Source organism: Beauveria bassiana (genome assembly GCF_000280675.1).
Source record: "Beauveria bassiana ARSEF 2860 unplaced genomic scaffold BBA_S00009, whole genome shotgun sequence".
NCBI classification, from domain to species: domain Eukaryota; kingdom Fungi; phylum Ascomycota; class Sordariomycetes; order Hypocreales; family Cordycipitaceae; genus Beauveria; species Beauveria bassiana.
In genome coordinates this window covers 192,948-212,624 of record NW_007930844.1, presented here as the reverse complement: position 1 = coordinate 212,624, position 19,677 = coordinate 192,948, and the positions used below count along the sequence as shown (strand labels likewise).

The following is a 19,677-nucleotide window of genomic DNA, read 5'->3' as shown; positions in this document are numbered from 1 at the left end:
AGACTTGGACGCCAAGCCACTCATATTCTGCAAAAAGTCGCGAATCATCCTTCACACAAATTTACAGACTCCAGAGAGTCTCTCATCTTGACCCCCCCTCGCACTCTTTCGTTCGGTGTGTGGACCATGACACCTTCTTCACCCCAGAATTGCACTATCTGCGTGTTTATTCGAGCTGTCAGGGATACTCTTGATTAAAGTATACGCATCAGCCCAAAACGATTGGTCGATTCTGTATTTATTAAACGAGCCGTTTCTTGCATAGCCCACGATACCATCCGCACCTCCTCACCCCATTGCACCCACCATTCGCGCAGAAACGCACCATGGTACAAACTCGCGCTAAAGAGGCTCATTCCGTCGCAGAAGCCGTGCCAAGAGCCAGCATCGACGACAATGGTTATATTCCTGAAAATGTGCCCAAGCTTCCGGATCGGTATGCAGACGAAAGCTACAAGCTCTTCAGCGAGGTCAAGGTTACGGATCCAACGCCAGAGGAAGCCATCAGAATCCGCAACAAGCTGCTGTGGCGCATCGTGCCGTTTCTCTGCATAGGATACCATCTCATGTACTTGGACAAGCAAACGGCACGTATTGCAGCACCGACCGACGTCTTTGCAAAACGATGCTAATTGAAAAATCATCAATATTACAGCTTGGCAGCTCTGCCATCCTTGGCATCTTGAAAGACGCGCACCTCAACGCCAACCAGTACAACTGGCTGTCGTCTATATTCTATTTCGGATACATGATTGCAGAATTCCCGCAAAACTGGGCTTTGCAAAGATTTCCTGTTGCAAAGTGGCTCGCGGGCAATCTGGTGATTTGGTATGTACCTCCTCAATTTTGGCAGGTCCAAAAGTAAAATTACTCACCAATAGATTTTCAAAGGGGTGGCATCACTTTACTTCACATTCCTTGCAAAAGTTTTGCTTCTCTTTTCGTCGTACGATTTCTCTTGGGATTAGCCGAGGCTTGCATCGTGCCCTCCTACCTTCTCATTCTGTCCATGTTTTTCACATACCAAGAGCAGGCTGTGATAATGCCCATCATGTGGTCGATTGGTAACTCGAGCCCAATTACTTCTGGACTGCTCTCGTATGGTGCTTTGCACATTCACACCAGTCATTTTGCCTCGTGGCAGTGGCTCATGTGTAAGTTTCGCCACAAAATTGAAAAAGCCCCTTCTTCCTTCACGCAGCACCTTGGTAACAATGTCCTAGTTCTCTGTGGCGTCGTCACCGTCGTATTTGGTATATTTGTCTACCTGATGCTTCCAGACAGCCCTTTGTATGCTCATTTCCTGACATCCGAGGAGCGAGCCCAAGCTATCCTTCGAATCAAGAGTAACCACTCTGGTATTGAGCAGAAGCACTTCAAGAGAGAGCAATTTATCGAGGCCATCAAGGATCCAAAAACGTGGCTTTTTACAGGCCATGCACTCACACAGGAAATGGCCAACGGAACGACAAACCAATACTCTCTGCTCATAAATTCCTTTGGCTTTACAGTTTTGCAGACGACACTGCTCGGAACAGTGACGGGGGCTGTCAGCTTCATCTCACTTGCGTCGGCTGCCATTGTACTGTATTACACAAAAGACTGCCGCGCGTGGATTTCCCTGTTTGCCTATATACCGACTGCGCTATCGAGTATTCTATTGCTTGATCTGCCGTCGAATAACCGCTGGGGTCTCATCACTGGCATATGGATCCGTTCTGCTGTCGGTGTGCCATATGCCGTCGTCATGATCTGGGCGGCCAACGCCTCTGCTGGACACACGAAAAAGACCACCGTCATTGCCCTGTACCATGTTGCTTACGGACTGGGGAATATCATCTCTCCCCAGCTCTTCCGCCCGCAATGGAAGCCTCGCTACCGCCCGACTTGGATCATCCTCCTGGTCGTTGCGGCAATTGTCCCTGCAATCATCGTCCTGACGCTCCGTATATATCTTGATCGCGAGAATAAATGTCGCGACAAGATGGAGGGGCAAAATCACATTGAGGACAATGGCATTATTGAGACAATCAATGTGGACGGTACCATGGAGAGACAAGTTGTCGACAGCAACCAGCTCGACTTGACGGATAGGCAGAACTTGAAATTGTGAGTTAATCACCCACGTGTTTTGAGCTTAATTTAACCTTGGAGCAGCCGTTATGTTCTATAGGTCGAAAAAACACCCAATCATCGTGTTGTGGCTGCGCCCGAAGCACAGCACGGTCGAGCTCGCCTGCACGGAGCACAAGCACTCCATTCACTAACCGATTTGTCAATAAGACCGCTGAAAAAAAAAAGACGAATAAAAGTTTGTCGCGTCGGAGTCGGGTATAATAATATCTCTGGTGAATTGGGGCGTGTTTTTTTGAAGAGGGAAAAACAGAAGAAAAACAGAAACGTGAGATGACTGATCCATCTTACTTGTTAGTAAAGTACACCTTTCACTTTTCATTCCATGCCAAAATAACCATCTCACGATCCTGTCAAGCCATCATGTCTATACACCAGCCCGTTGATTTACTCATTACTATCGAAAAATTGACTAGCTGCTTGGAGGAGGGACAGTCTCCTTGTTGGCGAAACCAACCGTCATGTTGCCACGGTCAAAGACGACAAACTGAGCCTTGAGGAGAATGTCACCAAATACTGCGAATGGAATGTTCTCTGACGACTGCAGACCGCCGTAGCAAAACTTGTCCGTGTGACGCGCATAGTTGATGTAGTGCCCAGGAACGCGGCCGCGGTAGCTTTCGCCGACGCCAAATACAAAGTCGGGCAGTGGCAGCTCGCACGGAAACATCATGTTGCCCGACTTTTCATCAAAGTATGATCCGGGCAATTTGCTGTAGTAGTCATCCACAATGTTCTTAGGGACCATGGTCAGAGTTGTACCAGTGTCAACAATGCCAGAAATTTCTTGGGGTTGAAAGGGGTCCTGGCCTAGCTGGTAGCCGCTGAGCTTGATTTGCCAATAAGGCTTTGCCTGGTCGATTGGCGTATAAGCAATGTCGCCAGTGTACTCGGACTGGTTAATGTAGCCGAAATTATAGTTTCCTGGCAGGCCTTTTTTCAGGTTTGCCGTAAAGATTGGTCTGGCAAGGGAATCTTTAATGTTGTCTAACAAAGTCAACTGCTTTGTAGGAGTGACTGTATTGGCATTGCTGCTTGCCATGCCAAGGATGCCGGAAATGAAGCCGTCTCTGGCAATCTCCTTGGAAATACCCGTGGCGACCTGGATAGCTTGCTTGTCATAGCCCAGCGGGCCAATGGCTGCACGATCAACATAGACGGTGCCATTGGCGGCCGAACCATCACCGTACTTGACTCTCCAGCTCTGTCCTGGAAGTAGCCTACTGGTGTTGGAATTCTTGGGGTAGTACAACCGCGTGGCTTGAAGCCCATCCTTGGGGGTTTCATCAGAAAAGACCCAACTATTCAGGAGGAGCGGTCAGCCAGTGCCACTATTTTTGCAGCGACGACAAGGAAAAAAAGAGGCGCGGGCCTTACAAGTCTGAAGAACCAGTGTCCAAGTTTAGTGGAAGTATTTGGGGCGGTGTGCCCAAGCCCACTGGAAGCACATATTCGGAGTCGGCAGGCGCAGGTAGAGCTTCAGCAAACACCATGGAGGGATCCTCTGTAGAATCAATTTGTTAGAAAGGGACTCTGGGTCAAAGTATATATCTGGGAGAGTTTATAGTTACCGGCATCTAAAGACTGGTATCTGGCCTTGAGCCCAGGCTGTGCCTCGATGATGGCCTTGACTTGGTCTGGTATAAACTTTGCGTATCGCGCGTAGACGCGCAAGAGAGCATCGGTCGGGTTGACTCCCTTGAACTTTTCATTGTGTATCTGCTGAAGAGAAAACGTCCGGTCGTCTGCGCCATGAAGTTTGGAAGCTGCGGTCCATTGCGTGGCAGAATGAGCAGTTGCCGCCAAGCTCAACAAGGCAACGAATGCTGTCGTCTTCATATCGAGAGGCGTTTCTTGTCTGCTTCAAAATCACCGTCCGTCGGTGACAAGATAGTGTAAAAAGCACCAACGTCTTTTTCAACTCGAGCAACGCGTGGGATCGCGGCCTCTTTTGAAAAGACTCTGCATGGACCCAAGACAGGCCCTTGTGCCTGCTTTTTTAGTGGGCGCATTCAGGCACACGGCTGTCATGATTGTTGTTGACTGGCAACGCATGTAGAAAGATGTTCAGATCTGGACGGCTTGGAATGCCAAGATACAAACAAGACACGGAGCCATGGCGCATAGCTACGGTCACGAGTGAGACATGGCGGAGAATGGACGAATGTGAAGGGGGCGATCGCCCACAAACGGGCTGTCGCTTCCGCATTTTGCAATGATTTGTTTGATCAATCATAAACACAATAAGTAATATGTTGGGCGAATACAGAAATGTCTTTGCCTATCCAAATTGACGCCCGTCAGGACCACGCCAATCGCAGCGTCACCAAGACGCGGTTCGACTAGTGCAGGTACTGTACCTGATGGAGATTCGCTGGATGGGCTTCCTGAATTTAAGCTTAAAGATCTCGTGGAGTATCAAGGAAAGATGATGAAATCAATACTGAAAACGTCAGAGCTGGCTGGGCAATTCCAGCGATATCGGCCGAGATGCATGTAGGAGGTATAGGTGGTTGCATGAAGCAGCTCGTGCGGGGTGTTTATTGGCACACTTTACACCCAGACGGTGTGCCTCCAAAGCTGCTTGATCATGGACAAAACATCATCATGAGAATAATCATGAAATCTCTCATTTCCATCGCCGCTGCGATTTCTGTAGCCAACAAGGCTCACGTTTTGGCTGCTGAGACAGTAGCTCCGTGTGTCAGTGCATTCATTCATTTGTTTGCTTTAGTTGCGGCCCGCCCGCAGCATGCCGCACTGTATATTCGTATGCAAACTCTTTTGAGAATGTACTAATATCGGGATTTTAGTGCCAAATACTTGGAGATGCCTCTGCCTTGGATGGAAAAGTGTACTTGCCATCTTCAGCACCGTATGATGCGCGGCTCGAGTCATACTGGTCGCTGAGCGCGGCGCTACGACCATGGTGCATGGTACTGCCAAGCTCTGCCGAGGACGTCTCTGTCATCATGAAGCTTCTGGTCGAGCACCACTGCCACTTTGGAATTCGAGCAGGAGGGCATGGCGGGTTTCCGCTGTCCAACAGTGTCCAAGATGGCGTGACCATTGATCTTGGTGAGTGCTTTTCATCTTCCATCTGGGGGGTTTCTAATTTGGTCGACAGAACAGGAGAGCTGACTTTTACTTAAAAAAAAAAAAAACAGGCCACATGAACACAACTACTTGGAACCCTGAAACGGGACTCGCCTCGATCCAACCCGGTAGTCAATGGCAGCACGTGTACGAGAGTCTTGCTCCTCACGGCGTCGTCGTGGCTGGAGCCCGCATCGACTCTGTTGGTGTTGGGGGGTTCCTCACGGGCGGAGGACTGTCGTTCCATAAAGCATCGCATGGCCAGGCTTGCGACAATGTCGCCAATTTTGAGGTTGTTTTGGCCAGCGGAGAAATCGTCAATGCCAACGCAAGCTCCCACCGGGACCTGTGGCAGGCTCTCAAGGGCAGCAGCGGCAATCTCGGCATCGTCACCCGGTTTGACATGTACGGCATCGAATACGCGGACCCGGCAAAGCCTGTAGTCTGGGGCGGAGCCGTCGTCTATCCAGAGTCGCTCGGGAACGGTCTCATCGACGCCATGGTGGATTTCACAGACAATATACACAAGGACGAGAATAGCTCCGTCATCCTGGCTTGGGCGTACAATCCCGAGGAAGACGATGCTACCCTTATTCAAGCCATGTTCGCCAATACAGAGGCAAAGGTGAAGCCAGCAGCATTTGATGGCTTTTACGCAGCAGAGGGCATGCTGAGCGATGACACTCGAGTCGCCAGCATGGCACACCTCGTCAAAGAGCTAGGCATCACACAAGTCGCTGGTAATCAGTATGCTTTTTTTTTTTCCTTTTCTATTTTCTTTCTTTCTTTTTTTTCCCTTTCTTTCTTTTTCTCTTTTTTTTAATTTTTTTTATTCTTGTTACAAACAATAGGCGTACCAATATGCTAATCAACCTACCCCGACAGTAACGCTTGGTATGTAAGCGCTTTCCAAAATGACGCCCGGCCGATGCAGTACGCCGTCAAAAGGTTCTACGAGCTCCAAAAAGAGCTTGAAGAAGTAGCACCATCACCAACGTCTGGGTTGAATGTAGCCTTGTACTTTCAGTCGCTGTCAAAGTCCATGACGGACAAGGGCATCCAAAAAGGGGGCAACGTGATTGGGCTGGAGCGCTTCACAGAGAAGTCCAACGGCATCCTGATGCTGATCTTGGTCACTGTCAAGGATGCCGAGTCAGAGAGGCTCATTGTGCCAAGAGTGGAAAAATTCACGGATGATTTGGACTTGTATGCTGCCTCCCTCAAGCTCAAGTGGGAGTGGAGATACCTGAATTATGCTTGCGCAGTACAAGACGCCATCGCCAGCTACGGGACAAGGTCGGTGTCAATGATTCGAGCTGCGGCAGACAAGTATGATGCCAGCGGGGTTTTCCAGAGCTTGCGGGTCTCTGGATTCAAGATTCCCAAGGATCATTATTCCAAGACGGAGCTTTAACGAGTCAAAGACTGGCGATCACTGGGTCCTTTTTGACTATAAGTTAGTGAGTCTTAAGTAGGCATTTGGCATTCTGGCCATCATTAGTACAAGGCAGTGCAAGTTGATGGATCAGGGACATGCGCGATTGTCTTGAATGGCGTGACTATTTCGTTTTTTTTCGCCAAACAAGCCCAGTTTCTAATTCCGTCTAATAAAGCATCTTCCACATCTTCCAGAGCCAGCCTTATAACAAACCTGACTGAGCGTTTTAGAATATGCACAGCTCCCCCACCGGGTGCGGGCCGTGCCCCCAATAGTGTGCTGCCATCCAATCTCCTGAAATGATGACGGAGGATGTCGCTGCGGTGGGAGCAGGCGACATTTCAGCCACGCGAACCACTTCTTCTCATTTTGGATTTTGACAGGGTACCCTCAGTTGAGGTGCATCCACGGCAAAGAGTGAGTCGGGGATACCGGGGACATGGGACGACCATCTTCCAAGGGGGGACCAAGTAACGTCTCTGGGTGACATTTTGCCATTGTGTGGCATTGATGAAAATAAGATTGATCATGAGAAAAGGGAAAATGTTATATTTAAACATTTGTGCTCCATCTCTACTATCCCAGGTTTTAAAACACATCGATGTCACTCTTCATTGATCTGCGACTAGACAGCCTCAATGCTCCGGTTTGCCCCGTTTAGGCAACACCGGGCAGTATGCACTGGCCAATCAACGTTACCTCTCATAACCGGGCGGGCAGAAGTTTTGTACGAGAGAACGGTGATAATAAGTCCGGTAGTAATTTCGGAAGCATGTTACTCACCTGTCAGTTTCAGCCACCACTCCACTGCATGTCGGCCTACTCCAGAACAGCCGATTCGGCGAGCTATTTTGGTACACACGGAGACCGACTGTCACCTTCTAGTAGCTTGCAGCTAGAAGCTCTCTGAAAGAAGTTTATAAGTAGATGACGCCCTTATGGCATGAAATAATTGCAGTGCTGCTCAGCACAGAGACGTGGCACCTTGAACTCTTCAACATGCGTCTGCAATTGCGCGCCGCGAGTTTGTTCCTGACTCTGGCCTCGACGGTCCTGGCATCGTCATTTGTTTCGAGTACCGAGGGCGTCGCTGGGGCCATCGTTGGCGCTTTGGGAGGCGTTGATGGACGAATTGGCGACAATGGCCCAATTCCTCTGAGACGCAGCATCACCGAGCTTGCTGCTGAAGCCGGTCCACAATGGTCAGTTCAGAGAGCGTGGATAGAGAGAGGGTAGAAAAAAAAAAAGCTTACACAGCTTTGAAACAATAGGGATCTCTACCTTCAGGCTTTGCGCGCCATGTATGATCGCGATTCAAAAGACCCAGAGTCCTTCTTCCAGATTGCCGGTGAGCTACCAAAGGAGTGCCCAAACAACCCAAGTTTGCATGGCTTGAACTTACACGCTATGCAGGTATACATGGTCGACCGTTTACAGAGTACAACAACGCGGGGAAGATGAACACCAATGGCTGGGGTGGCTATAGCACTCACGGGGTATAACCAAGTCCCACGCAAAAATAATACCCTATTCATCATGCTAACAAAAGAAATCAAGGAAATTCTATTCATCATCTGGCACAGACCTTTTGTCGCCCTGTTTGAGGTATGCTTTCGGATGATTTGCTTTGCTTCATTCTATACTGATGCCTCATTTCTTTCTGGCAGCAAACACTCGTCAAAGAGGCCAAGATTCTGGCCGCTCAGTATCCCGATAATCTACGTTCCATTTACCAAAGAGCGGCCGAGGATCTGCGGGCTCCGTACTGGGACTGGGCTCTTGAGCCCTGGCTCCCCAGCGTTGTGCTCCCCGAAACGATCGAGGTCAAGGCTGCTACAAAGACGGGAACCGTGGCAAAGAAGATTGAGAATCCGCTGTATACCTACAGATTCTCCAAAGAAGTGATGCAGGGCAAGTACGGCGAGTTTGATACGTACGATCGCATGTATAGGTGCCAAAACCCGCAGGATGCGAATCAAAAGCTCTACAGCCGCAACTACAAGTCTTGGGTGGTGAGTTTTGCAGCACAACTTGCGAAATTCTAGAATCCCCGCATGCGCTAATGTTCAATACCTTTTAGTATGATGTCTTTTCGAGAGCGAAATCCTTTTCCGAGTTTGCCACGACTGCAAGCAAGGGTAGCAGTATCGAGGCCGTTCACAATGCCATTCACTGGGATGCCGGCTGCGGCGGCCAGTTTATGGATTCCCAATACGCTGCCTTTGAACCTCTATTGTAAGTTTAACCCTTTTCACCATTGATCCCCAAGCGCTTTTTCAAAAGCTCTGGTACTAAAAAGAGTCCTTGACCAGCATGTTACACCACTCAAACGTCGACCGACTATGGGCCTACTGGCAGGCTATATATCCCGAGGCGTCCACCTTTAACGGCAGATACCAATGTCTCTCACGCTTCAACACCCTCTCAGGCACCATGACTAGTCTCGACTCCCCGTTGCAGCCATTCAGACAGGCCAATGGCGAGTGGCACACGTCTCGCTCCGTCAACTCCATCAAGACGTTTGGGTATGCGTACCAGGGCCTCGAGTACTGGACCAAGTCGGAAACGGAGATGCAGCAGGGCGCTGTCGAGTTGATCAACTCGCTGTATGGACCAGAAGAGAAGAAGAAGAAGCGGCCCAGCGTTTCGTCGACGTCTGCAAAGTCGACGCAGACAAGTAGCAAGCAGTCGGTCCAGATGAGTAGTAGCAAGCAGTCGATCCAAACCACCAGCACAGAGTCGACTCAGACTACCATCAAGCAGTCGAGCCAGACAACCTTGACGCAGTCGACGCAGACGAGCAGCAGCAAGAAGTCAAGCCAATCCACCAGCGAGCATTCAACCCAGTCCGCCAGTCAGCAGTCAACACCGACTACCATAGAGCAGTCGAGTCAAAGTACCTTGACGCAGTCGACGCAGTCTATCAGCAGCAAGCAGTCAACCCAATCGGCCAGCGAACAGTCAAGCCAGCTCGCCAGCAAGCAGTCGACGCAATCGAGCGCACAGGCAAGCAGTCAACCAGCACCGACGATCAGTAGCAGCAGCAGCAGCAGCAGCAGTCATTCCACGGAGACAATCAGCAAGCAATCGACACAGGCCAGCGGCACGGTATCGACGGGGACGAGCAAGCAGCAATCAAAGGAGACCAGCAGCGTCCAGTCAACAACACAGTCCAGCGGCACGGTATCGACGGACAACCAGCATTCAATCGAGACTAGCAGCGTCCAGTCGACACAGTCTCACATTGAGCAAACCAGCTCCAGTGTCTTGAGCTCTCCTTCACAGTCCACTGCAACAGCTGGCAACCGCACTTCTAGCGCATGGCCAACTGCGGGAGCGAGCAAGCCCTCCTCTCCCATCTCATCTTCATCGCGCGCTGGCAATGAAACATCAGTTGCGCCATCCGCAACCAGTGCTGCTCTGCCAACAACTTCAGCTCAAGTCGACGCGCAATCCGACTCCAATGCGACGAAATCGGGCGACAACAAGCGCTTTTATGCTGGCATCACAGTCGACGTAGCATATCTCCCCGTGCGACCATGCGCCATTGAGATTTCCATTGACATGTGGCGCGCCGGAGACATGGCCATTATGCAGATGCCAGAAAAGGGCATCGTCTATGACTCCATCTCGCTCTCCGACGCCATTTCCAACGCAGGCCTAGGTGATGTTTCTGATACCGAGGTGGTCAGCCAAGTCATGTCGCGGCTGCATGTGGCTCTTCGCAAGGTATGATTGTTTTTTTATCGCATCATGTAAAAAAAGGGGTCAAGCAAGCGCTAACGCAGAGTTTGAAATTTTTTTTTTTCTTTAGGCTGATGGCTCGAGCATTGACGTGACTCAACTTTCCGGCCTGAGGGTCGATATTGAAGAGGCCGAGGTTGTTACTGCGACGTCGAAATTCGAATTGTCCCAGATGGTCAAGTCTAGCACCCACGTAATGCTGGATAAGCCAGTCTCGGGATGTGCTGCTCAGTATTAATTAATCATGGCCGACTCAAAGTTGAGTTGGCAACTATCCTTAATGTTTATATTTAGTTTGTAATCTGTCTATACGAGTGCGAGATGGAGATGGTCTGAATAGATGCATTTTTCCCCTCGAAGATATCGCGGCAAACTATCGCGGCAAATCTATCTTCAGCCCTGTGCCTGATTATGGTAGGTTCGAGCGCTACCAGGTCTGCATAGACACGCGGCTAAGCATGATTCCAAAGAATGCGAACTGTGAAGACATTTCAAGGTCAAGTCGGGCACCTGAAAGACTCGAGGGGCTCAACAACTAGTAGATGATTACGTGAACAAGTGCTCATAAATCCCTCAGAGTTTTGATAACGTAACATTTGAATAACTCAACTCAGCTTATCCTGGGTTGTTGAGCGGCTCATATAAGGGGCCCATTATATTCTACTTGTGACTCAGCAACACCCGTCGGATGCTCTCAAAGTAGGAGCCTCTGAGGTGCTTGTGCTTTCAAACATCTCCACCAATCAAATTTACAACCCTGGATTTTCATGCTCCCAGCAGCTTGGCCGCCTGCCGACTGCGCTGACCCAGATTTGGCACCACACTAAATACTAAATGCGCGATGTCCCGATGCACTAGCTTGGCAGGTGGGTTTTCATAACTTTTGCGAGTCAGTCAAACTACCATATTCAATACAGCATCAAAAAGATGGAGACTGACGAGTTGATATGTGTAAACATCAAATGACATATCTGTTTAACTGTTTCAGCTGTTGAGCTCGAGTCCTATAGTATATAGAGTATATTTTACACTATCAAAATAGGATTTCACCATTCATAAAACAAGGGCGGGCGGGGGTCACCATTATCCCACATTTTCAAAGGGGGCTGTTCTCACCAGTCACACGCCAGTATACTGGGAATTGAGTGTCGCATCATTATGATGTTCCTCAGCACATATGCAATGGCATGACTTTAAAGTCGGTGGAACAAAGTTTACCAAACCATATAGGCCTATAACATGTCCAAGTTAAGGGATGATGCTGGCAGGTGGCACTTATCTTGATCTCGTATTGCGTGTGGGTTCGCCGGGCCGACCGCTCCAAGCTACTCCAGTTCATACAGATATGGACGACAGACCCAGAAACTGACCCAGGCCAGGATGGGGAGGCAGACCATCAGCCAGTGGTCATGAGGCTGAGTCGTGGAGCGCACCTATCAAAGAGAACTCGTTCAAGTCCTCATGGCGTGAAGCTGTTTGCCCGATCCATCGCGGCAAGGGACTCACGATCCGCCCGTAGGCAATGCCGAAGCTCCGAAAAGCGATATCTGGATACCCTCACATGATAACTGGACCTTCTATTATTCATGAAGCACCTGACAACAGGTATAAGTGAATAGATGGATTATAGTTCAAGATCCAGCTATACCTTGGTTCATCCTGTTTTCTTGTATACTGCTAGGATATTGTTTCCAAGTGAAATTGGCGGTTTACCTTGATCAATGCTCGCTGAATATAGTACCTGTGGCTACTGGAGCCTTGTGTGTCATGAATAGTACCTGTTGTGATTTTTAATTTTACTTTGCACGGCGCTCCTGCTGATGAGACCGAAGCGCCCTCTAGACAGTCAAGAGGGACAGTATAATGGCGCCAAGACTCTTCAAAGTGGCACCCGGCAGTCAAAAAGCTGAACTTTACATGGCATGGTGGAATATGAGATGGGTGAACAACTGGAACCATTTTGCAAAAGAGTCAAGCCAAGTCAAGCAGAGTTTGTACTGCAGGTACCTGTGATGAATATTTATATCACCCCTTCGGACGCATTCCATCATGTTGATTTCGCAGCATCAACTCTCTAAGACTCTGTCTCTTCTCAACAGCTCACAGCGAGTATGCGTTGGCTAAACTTTGTTACATTGAGCCCGGCTCTATGGCTCTCTTGCCTCAGTTCCGGGCATGCTAGTGCTCTACCGAGTCACAGCATTGTCAGTAGACAAACGCCCCCGGATCAGAATCGCTACGTCTATCGAGGAGATGGCAGGGCTCCCTCGGAGGTTCGCGACACTGGCGGATTCCGGCCTCAAGGTGACGACTGGCAGGATCACGACGAATGTTTTGACCTAGACCGCCACTATCTAGCCGGTCCGGGTGGATGCGGACTGCCAGAATGGCGCGCAGAAGGCTATACCTTTCGCACTGCGTATGTCTCGGTAGCACTCCAAAGGCCTGCAGCAGAAAACTATGGCTACTGGCTTTACGAGATGCGCAGAATGCCATCGATTCTGAACAACAATGACAACGAGGGTGAAGTCATGGCCCTGGGAGGAATGCCTTGGAGAGCCGTCCGAAGATACGTACGAATGAGCGGAATTCCAGGAAGCGAAAATCGAGTCGATGAGTCCATGTGGATCAATAACCCGGATTACGATGAAGCGCTTTATGAGACTGGGCCTAATGCCCGCTATGGTAACGTCAACGATGTCTTTCCGGGCGCGTTGAATAACCAAGCAGATGATGAAGACAGCGACTCTGACAGCGACTCTGTTGACAGCAACGAGACTCAGGTCGAGCCTAGCACTTCCAACGCTTCGCGCCGCCGTTTCAATGCAGCAGATATTTATATGAGTGAAACACTTGGCGCATACGAGCTGTTTGGCACATTTCCGCCTGAGTGGACGCAATATCCCCCCAACGAGGCCGTCCCCGGGCCGGATGCTGCTCTGCTTCAGATACGCCTGGATGACCATGGTAAGTTCAAAGAAGCTTTCACAGCGGGAGATTTGGTGCTAACGGTTTACCAACAAAGTCGGTGGATTGCTGAACCACTATGTCGACATGGGCGCTCAAGCACTTAATCAACTCTTCCCCGACGGCGACCAGGTAATCCGCGAACTCTTCGAAGGGCAACCCCCCGTCGCTTGCTCCGCTTTCCGTGCATTTGGCTCTCATAAGAGGAGCAACGCTCGCAGAGGTACATGATATTGATAGAGGGCCCATCTTTAACTAGGACTGAGCTGACACTTTACGAGCAGCGACGGATAATTCGGGCTGCTGCAAGGCGCTATCATCCTTTAGAAAGAAGACAAAGGAGCGCAGTAAGTAGAATCTCGCCCAGCAAAAGGGAGAATCCTTGAGACTAGAACTCGTCGCTAACTGCCCAACTCCCAGACGGCGTCACTGTAGTTGACATTTGCGACAACAGCCCTCTCAACCCGCCTTGTACTACCGTAAAGGCCCCTCGCGACCAGTGTGGTAAGTTTTACATTTGATCTGCATTTGCCTGGACCCCCATTGGCTAATATTGTTCGATTATGTTAGTCGCTGTTCCCGAAGAGTACAAAGGCAAGGTGTCTGGCGTAAAGACTGACGCGGCCGACCACATCTGCAAGTTTTATGCGTAAGCGCTCAATGCCTGTCTGTATGCTACTAGCCCCCAACTATGGATACTAACCACGATTTTTGAAAAATACATCAGGGAGCCGGACTGCAAGGGCAAGCACTTTGAAGCCACCAACCACGCGGCTGACCTCAGGCAAGCTCAAGAAGGCTGGTACAATGACAAGGTTGCGTCCATGCGCTGCGACAAGCTCAGGCTGCCCGAGACACCTGAGCGCTGGGAGTGGAAGTCGACGAGCTATCACCAGCTGTGCACGCGCCTGGATAAGCTTTCCATTGACTTTGAGCTTGCCAACCACATCGGATCCGGAACATACGACATGATCAAGTTGAACTTTTTGGGCGCCTCACGAAAGCCGCACGTCATCGTGGAGGGCCCCTCTCCTGGTTACAAAGTCTCGCAGGACATTGACATGGTGGACATTTTCGGATCAGAAACCGTGGCACTGGACCAGATTAGGGGGCTCCAACTTCTCGACAGGCTGACAGACCATTGGCTTGGAGGCGACGCCTGGGAACTCTTTGGTACAGTGCCCTCTCTCTCTCTAAAAGCTCTCCATGAGGTCTCTGAAGTCAACAGCTAACAAGGAGTGTTTCCACCTACAGGAATCAAGCTAAGAGGGCGATGTGCTGGAACAGGCATTTCTGTCGCGCTTAATGACTATGCTTCCACGGACAAGGAATTGCAAGCCAGGCCCACCGAGCCGGGTCGGTTCCAGTATTACAGGGACTGGCCGGTCTGGTCCGGCCCAATCCACCCCAAGGACTGGATTGGCCAGCCCCAGTGCAGTCATTTCTACAATATCAACGTCAATCTTCACATTGCTGATGCAGACTACGCCGGGACCAACAACGATCTCTACGCCAGGGTCGGCAAGGCCGAATTTCTCATCACTCGCCATCCTTCTCGCAGGGAGGTCTTTACCATTAACGTTGATGTCAAAAAGGCCTTCAAGACCAAGGCCGTCCCCGTTGACAAGTTTGACAAGGTTACAATTTTGAGCAAAGGAGGCCATGACGGTTTCCTGCCCAGCGGTAAGTCTTTCCTCTAACTACTCAAAAACGACTCAATTTACTATGAAAAGCGACTAACACAAATCTCTGCTACAGAGGCGACGGTATATGGATGGTGCTCCAACTCAAAGACGTCGCTGTCTCACACCCAGACATATGATGATAATACTTGGGTCTATGATGGTGGGGAGATGGACATTCAGCTACCAATTTCAAAGTGGGTGAAGAGTAATTAACTAGAAGTGTGATATGAAGGGGTTTTTCCTAGGCAGTCTAGTTTTTCCCCCTTACATCAGAGAAATCCACCAATTCAACTATATTCTAAAGAGCCAAGAATTCGCCCCCCCCCCCCCCCCCTCTTCCCCCCCGCTGCTGCGGGGAGAAACCGTTTAAATCTCAACCGGGATTCCGTGCCGAGGCTGCATGGCAGCTGGCATAATGACTCGTGTACCAGGTAATCACCGTTGTGGCACCCTATACGTATATCATATTGGCCACTGACTCGGCAACAACTTGTGGGTTTTTGGCCATTTTGCCAAGGACTTGTTCTTGGCTAAGCGAGAGTTTTGACCTTCTCAGTATTAACTCGTAAAACTAGTCATGTACAAATTCATGTACAAATATTGAAATCAAGGATACCCCCTTCGGATTGGCCCCGTGCAAATTACTGTAACCAAACGCCATCATCCCCAACAACTTCTCAGCCGTGATGACCTCGGCGTTCCAACTAGGTCAATTGAAGCAGGCATGCAGGCTATATTATTAGTTGGTCCTTTTTCTCTGCCATGTTTCTCCACCAGCCAACTTTTCAAGTTGAGCCGCTCGTACATTGTTTGTTTTTTGCTTGGAGTAAAATCATCATCATCCAACAGACCATGAACTGATTCTGCACTCGCACTCAGAGAAGAGAAGCAATGGCGGCAATGAATCCGCCCGCAAGGCTGGCAAGGCCAACGCTGATGATGCCCGCAGAAGACGCCTGAGATCCACTGCCACCGCTGCCGGCAGTGCTACTGCTGCCCGAGCCATTGGCATTGCCGTTGCCGTTGCTATCGCTACCAGCGCCGTTGACAGAGCTGCTAGAGGTGCCCAAAGCCACGGCAGAGCTTCTCGTAGTAGAGGTAGACCTGCTCGTAGTGCTGGTCGTAGTGCTGCTGCTTGTAGTCGTCTCGTCATCATTGCTGATGGCAGTCGTGCGGGCGGGCGTGTTGGTGGGCGTTAGACGTCGTGTCGTCGTCTCAACGGCCCGCGTCGACGTCGTCTCGTCATCATCATCATCGTCAACGCCGCCAGCCCCGCCACCGCGGACCGTCGTGGGGCGAGCAACGCCAATGTCGGTAGTGCTGGGATCAGGGGCGTCGCCGCGGCAGCGCTTGCCCAAGGGGCAGCAGCCGTAGATGCCGTTGGCCGCGAGGCCGCAGGTGTAGCCCACCTCGCAGGCGCCCGCGCCGTTGCCGCAGCACGTGTAGCTCAGCCGGATGCACTTGGTGCCGCACGTCTTGCCGCCGACGGAAGCGCAGCTCTGCTGCTGACGCGCTTGAAGGGTACTAAACGTGCTGAGGGGCTGGAAGCTGGCGTATTCATCCTGGGCGGCGACGAGGGCCGTCGAGGCCACGAGAGAGAGGAACGCGAGGGCGTGCATTGTTGTGGGTGATGATGGTTTGAGATTTAGAAAGAAGTGTGTGTGTAGAGGTTCTATGTCCTTTTTTTTTTTTTCCGCGCAATTGCAAGTTTGATCGATTCGGTGTGCGAGATGCAGAGGAACAATGGCGGATTATGGGCTTCCTCTTATACACAACCGCCCGAGATCCGCGACATCTGTCGCCTCGGCAGCCTTGCTTTTCGCTCTCCTTTCCACCCATTTCCAGCAGCTGAAAGGGAAATAAGCCTAAATTCAAGACTAATTTTATCTTGGAACAGCGTTGCAGCTCCACCCTTGATGACGATCGGCCTTGGCTGGGGTGAGTGTGCGCTGTCGGGAGAAGGAAATATACAGGAACAAGCGAGCCGCTCCATCAAATGGATGTATGGCGGCGGCGCTCAAGCCTCCTAGGCTGACAGAAGTCATTTCAAGGTGCCACGGGATCCTCCATGTGGTGCAGTCTGGCGCGTCTAATAGTAGGGCTGAAGGCAAGCATTGTTCTGGTTGCAGATCCAATTGCGTCGGGCGCAATGTTTCTCTTCCTAACAAGTGGCGGCCCAGATGGCTTTTAGCTAAGCGTGTTAGTGGCTTGGCCCTGACCAAGGCAGTTCCCGTATTTATTACGATTAATCAAGTTGTGCTTTCCTACATGCTATGCTGCTGCTGCTGCTGCTGCTGCTGCTGCTCACGCCCACCTCTGCAAGTTCAAAAGCAAGACGAAAAGTCAACTGTACTCTGGCAGTTCAAACAACAACAAGAAAGCTTCTCCTGTTTAACTGCCCTTCAGAGGACTCTTGCCGATACCCTTGTCTTTCTTGTCAACTAAAAAATGGGCCAGACAAGCCAGAGTGGGCTGCGGGCCTGCGGCTGAAAGCAACTTGTCTTGAGGCTGAACGCGAGATATACGGTCTGGAGTTGAACCTCTCCACCAACTAGTTAGTTAGTAGCAAAAGAAAAATCTGAATAGCACAGTTTGACTAACGGTATGTTTGCAGAAAGTAGAGGAAATCAGGACAATGAAGTTCGGGAAAAGTCACGATTAGATGTTGGGGCGGCCAAGTTGAAGCAAAAGTCATGATCATAGAATTAATGTAGATTGACGAAACATTAGCAAAGATAATTGGCTTCACCAAACTTCTGAATCAGGTCGGTTCAATCACAAGCAGTGCATTGAGCACTCACACATTATTATCCTGGTCGAGATAGCGAATCCGGCTACCATAACCCTTTTGCATGCGCCTCAACAACCTTGCCAGTTCCACGCCACCCCACGCCACAACAGAAGTCGGAGCCTTTCCAGCCAGCATAGGAATCTGCCCACGCATCGGGGGCAGCTTCCAGCGGTTGCAGACTCTTTCGACTTTGAGGCAGAACCGGGCAAGGTGGCTGTCGAGAGGCCAGTCCCTCTTGTCCGGACGCCTAGCATCGAACTCGCTTTCTCCCTTGAGTCCGCGGGAGTAAAGGATGCGCAGTGCCACCGGTCGTCGCGCTTCCTTGTTCAGGGCAAGCTGTTTGTCACGTTGGAGATTCTTGAGTGACGCGTCCCACAGCTCGCGAAACGCTTCCTTGATTTCAGGCCGGTGGATGAAGTGCGAAAAGGTATGCATGCTTGGGAACCCGAGAACAACTACCATGTCGCTCAGCATGATATCCAACACTTCATAGTACAGGCTGAGCTTATGGTAGCGGCCCTCGGCTAGCCTAATCCCGAATTTCCACTCCTCCACATTGCGCAGATTGGCATATGGCCGGCCCGCCCAACCTGGCAAGTACACGTGAGGAAGAGTCACGCGCTGGCGGCTCGTCTTGCCCGGTGTGACGGGGTCTGGGAGAAGAATGTCAAAGGGACCTTCCACCATGGGTTCCTCAGCATCCTCCAACTCGGCACGTATCGAGTCGAGATGTGGACTAAAGTTCTGCGGCGTGCCATGCTGCTCAGTGGTCATGTGCCTGACAATCTCCTTGGCTCGCCAAATCTGGTGGACGCCATTAAAGTAGTCCCTGTCGAGTAAGTCATCCGTGTCTTTCTCGAGATCAACAGACTTTCTGGCGGCCAGGCGCTCCATCAACCTCCCGTATATGCCAGCCTCCTCTTCGCTCAAATTTGCAGTGCCCAATGCTCCTGGATATTCATCGGTCGGACTGCTGGGAGGAAAGTCGACAAGTTCTTCCCAGGATCTTACAGGGGCACGACTAGTAGCATCATCTTCTGCGATTCTCACTGCTTCCATCATAACAAGGGCTCGCTGGTTCGAAGTTCCCCTGCGACGCAAATCATGGTCAAGGGCTTGGTAAGATGGCTGGGGACCAAACTCCTCTTCATTTTCCAAGATGTGATAGATGATTTCGGGGTTGTGCCCGTCAGCGGTGCTGAATTGTCGAGAAACAGAAAGCATCTTTGACACGTTTGGACTACTGTGAACGCGTAGGCGACTGTTGGTGTTTGGGCTTGCGATGACGAATATTAGTTCACAGGTCTGAGGGATTATTGTATCTTATATACGTTTCCGTTCGGGAAGGCGTTGACGCTGTATCAATGGTGTGACCAACTATACAATGAAATGCTCATGGAGTCCTTTGGTCCCTGGCGCGCAGGCATCTGTCACAAACAGGGTCTGTCCCTCATCGCACGCCCGAGATTTCTACATGAAACAATGACCTATATGTTTCTAGAGCAATAGAACTATCTTACTCGGCTACATCGGGGCTTTGTCCAGGAACTGTCTGACTACATGTACTTTTCGACGTTCATCTTTTTGTTTCGGCAGAGGTTCTATCTCACATTTGTGTTTGATCGCTGCATTAGCTCGCAAAGTATCGAGCATCGGCAACCAAATATCTGCAAACTCAAAGGCGTATGATTCTGAAAACCATTCTAGTCAAAGTTGAAAGACGTAGTTGGGCATTTTCCGCTCCCCCGCCCCCGCGCCAAGTTTCGATCGGCTTATCAGAGCAGACCGCGTTGATGCCAAGTTGCACTTTCAACAGCCATTCA

General features: G+C 50.5%; 7 protein-coding genes across 7 annotated transcripts; 4 read left to right on the top strand and 3 right to left on the bottom strand.

Moving 5' to 3' along the window:
• Positions 1-326: 326 nt before the first annotated feature.
• BBA_04064 (allantoate permease) lies at positions 327-2,173 on the top strand (the record flags this gene model as incomplete). The annotated part of the gene is made up of 5 exons (XM_008599161.1): positions 327-568; positions 664-828; positions 892-1,154; positions 1,224-2,109; positions 2,158-2,173. 5 exons carry the CDS (start codon positions 327-329, stop codon positions 2,171-2,173), a joined length of 1,572 nt encoding a protein of 523 aa, XP_008597383.1.
• Positions 2,174-2,545: 372 nt separating this feature from the next.
• On the bottom strand, positions 2,546-3,972 carry BBA_04063 (aspartic proteinase; the record flags this gene model as incomplete). Its single annotated transcript, XM_008599160.1, has 3 exons — positions 2,546-3,434; positions 3,511-3,637; positions 3,705-3,972. 3 exons carry the CDS (start codon positions 3,970-3,972, stop codon positions 2,546-2,548), a joined length of 1,284 nt encoding a protein of 427 aa, XP_008597382.1.
• Positions 3,973-4,752: 780 nt separating this feature from the next.
• Positions 4,753-6,643, top strand: BBA_04062 (FAD binding domain-containing protein; the record flags this gene model as incomplete). The annotated part of the gene is made up of 4 exons (XM_008599159.1): positions 4,753-4,836; positions 4,947-5,211; positions 5,301-5,976; positions 6,115-6,643. 4 exons carry the CDS (start codon positions 4,753-4,755, stop codon positions 6,641-6,643), a joined length of 1,554 nt encoding a protein of 517 aa, XP_008597381.1.
• A 1,023-nt stretch (positions 6,644-7,666) lies between these two features.
• Positions 7,667-10,649, top strand: BBA_04061 (tyrosinase 2; the record flags this gene model as incomplete). The annotated part of the gene is made up of 8 exons (XM_008599158.1): positions 7,667-7,869; positions 7,939-8,015; positions 8,081-8,163; positions 8,225-8,272; positions 8,335-8,679; positions 8,748-8,902; positions 8,980-10,396; positions 10,482-10,649. 8 exons carry the CDS (start codon positions 7,667-7,669, stop codon positions 10,647-10,649), a joined length of 2,496 nt encoding a protein of 831 aa, XP_008597380.1.
• A 1,873-nt stretch (positions 10,650-12,522) lies between these two features.
• On the top strand, positions 12,523-15,276 carry BBA_04060 (uncharacterized protein; the record flags this gene model as incomplete). Its single annotated transcript, XM_008599157.1, has 8 exons — positions 12,523-13,378; positions 13,437-13,601; positions 13,663-13,725; positions 13,799-13,882; positions 13,949-14,027; positions 14,106-14,551; positions 14,633-15,061; positions 15,137-15,276. The coding sequence occupies 8 exons, from the start codon at positions 12,523-12,525 to the stop codon at positions 15,274-15,276; spliced, it is 2,262 nt and encodes a 753-aa protein (XP_008597379.1).
• A 662-nt stretch (positions 15,277-15,938) lies between these two features.
• Positions 15,939-16,682, bottom strand: BBA_04059 (GPI anchored serine-threonine rich protein; the record flags this gene model as incomplete). The annotated part of the gene is made up of 1 exon (XM_008599156.1): positions 15,939-16,682. The coding sequence occupies one exon, from the start codon at positions 16,680-16,682 to the stop codon at positions 15,939-15,941; it is 744 nt and encodes a 247-aa protein (XP_008597378.1).
• A 1,178-nt stretch (positions 16,683-17,860) lies between these two features.
• On the bottom strand, positions 17,861-19,078 carry BBA_04058 (uncharacterized protein; the record flags this gene model as incomplete). Its single annotated transcript, XM_008599155.1, has 1 exon — positions 17,861-19,078. The coding sequence occupies one exon, from the start codon at positions 19,076-19,078 to the stop codon at positions 17,861-17,863; it is 1,218 nt and encodes a 405-aa protein (XP_008597377.1).
• Positions 19,079-19,677: the final 599 nt, after the last annotated feature.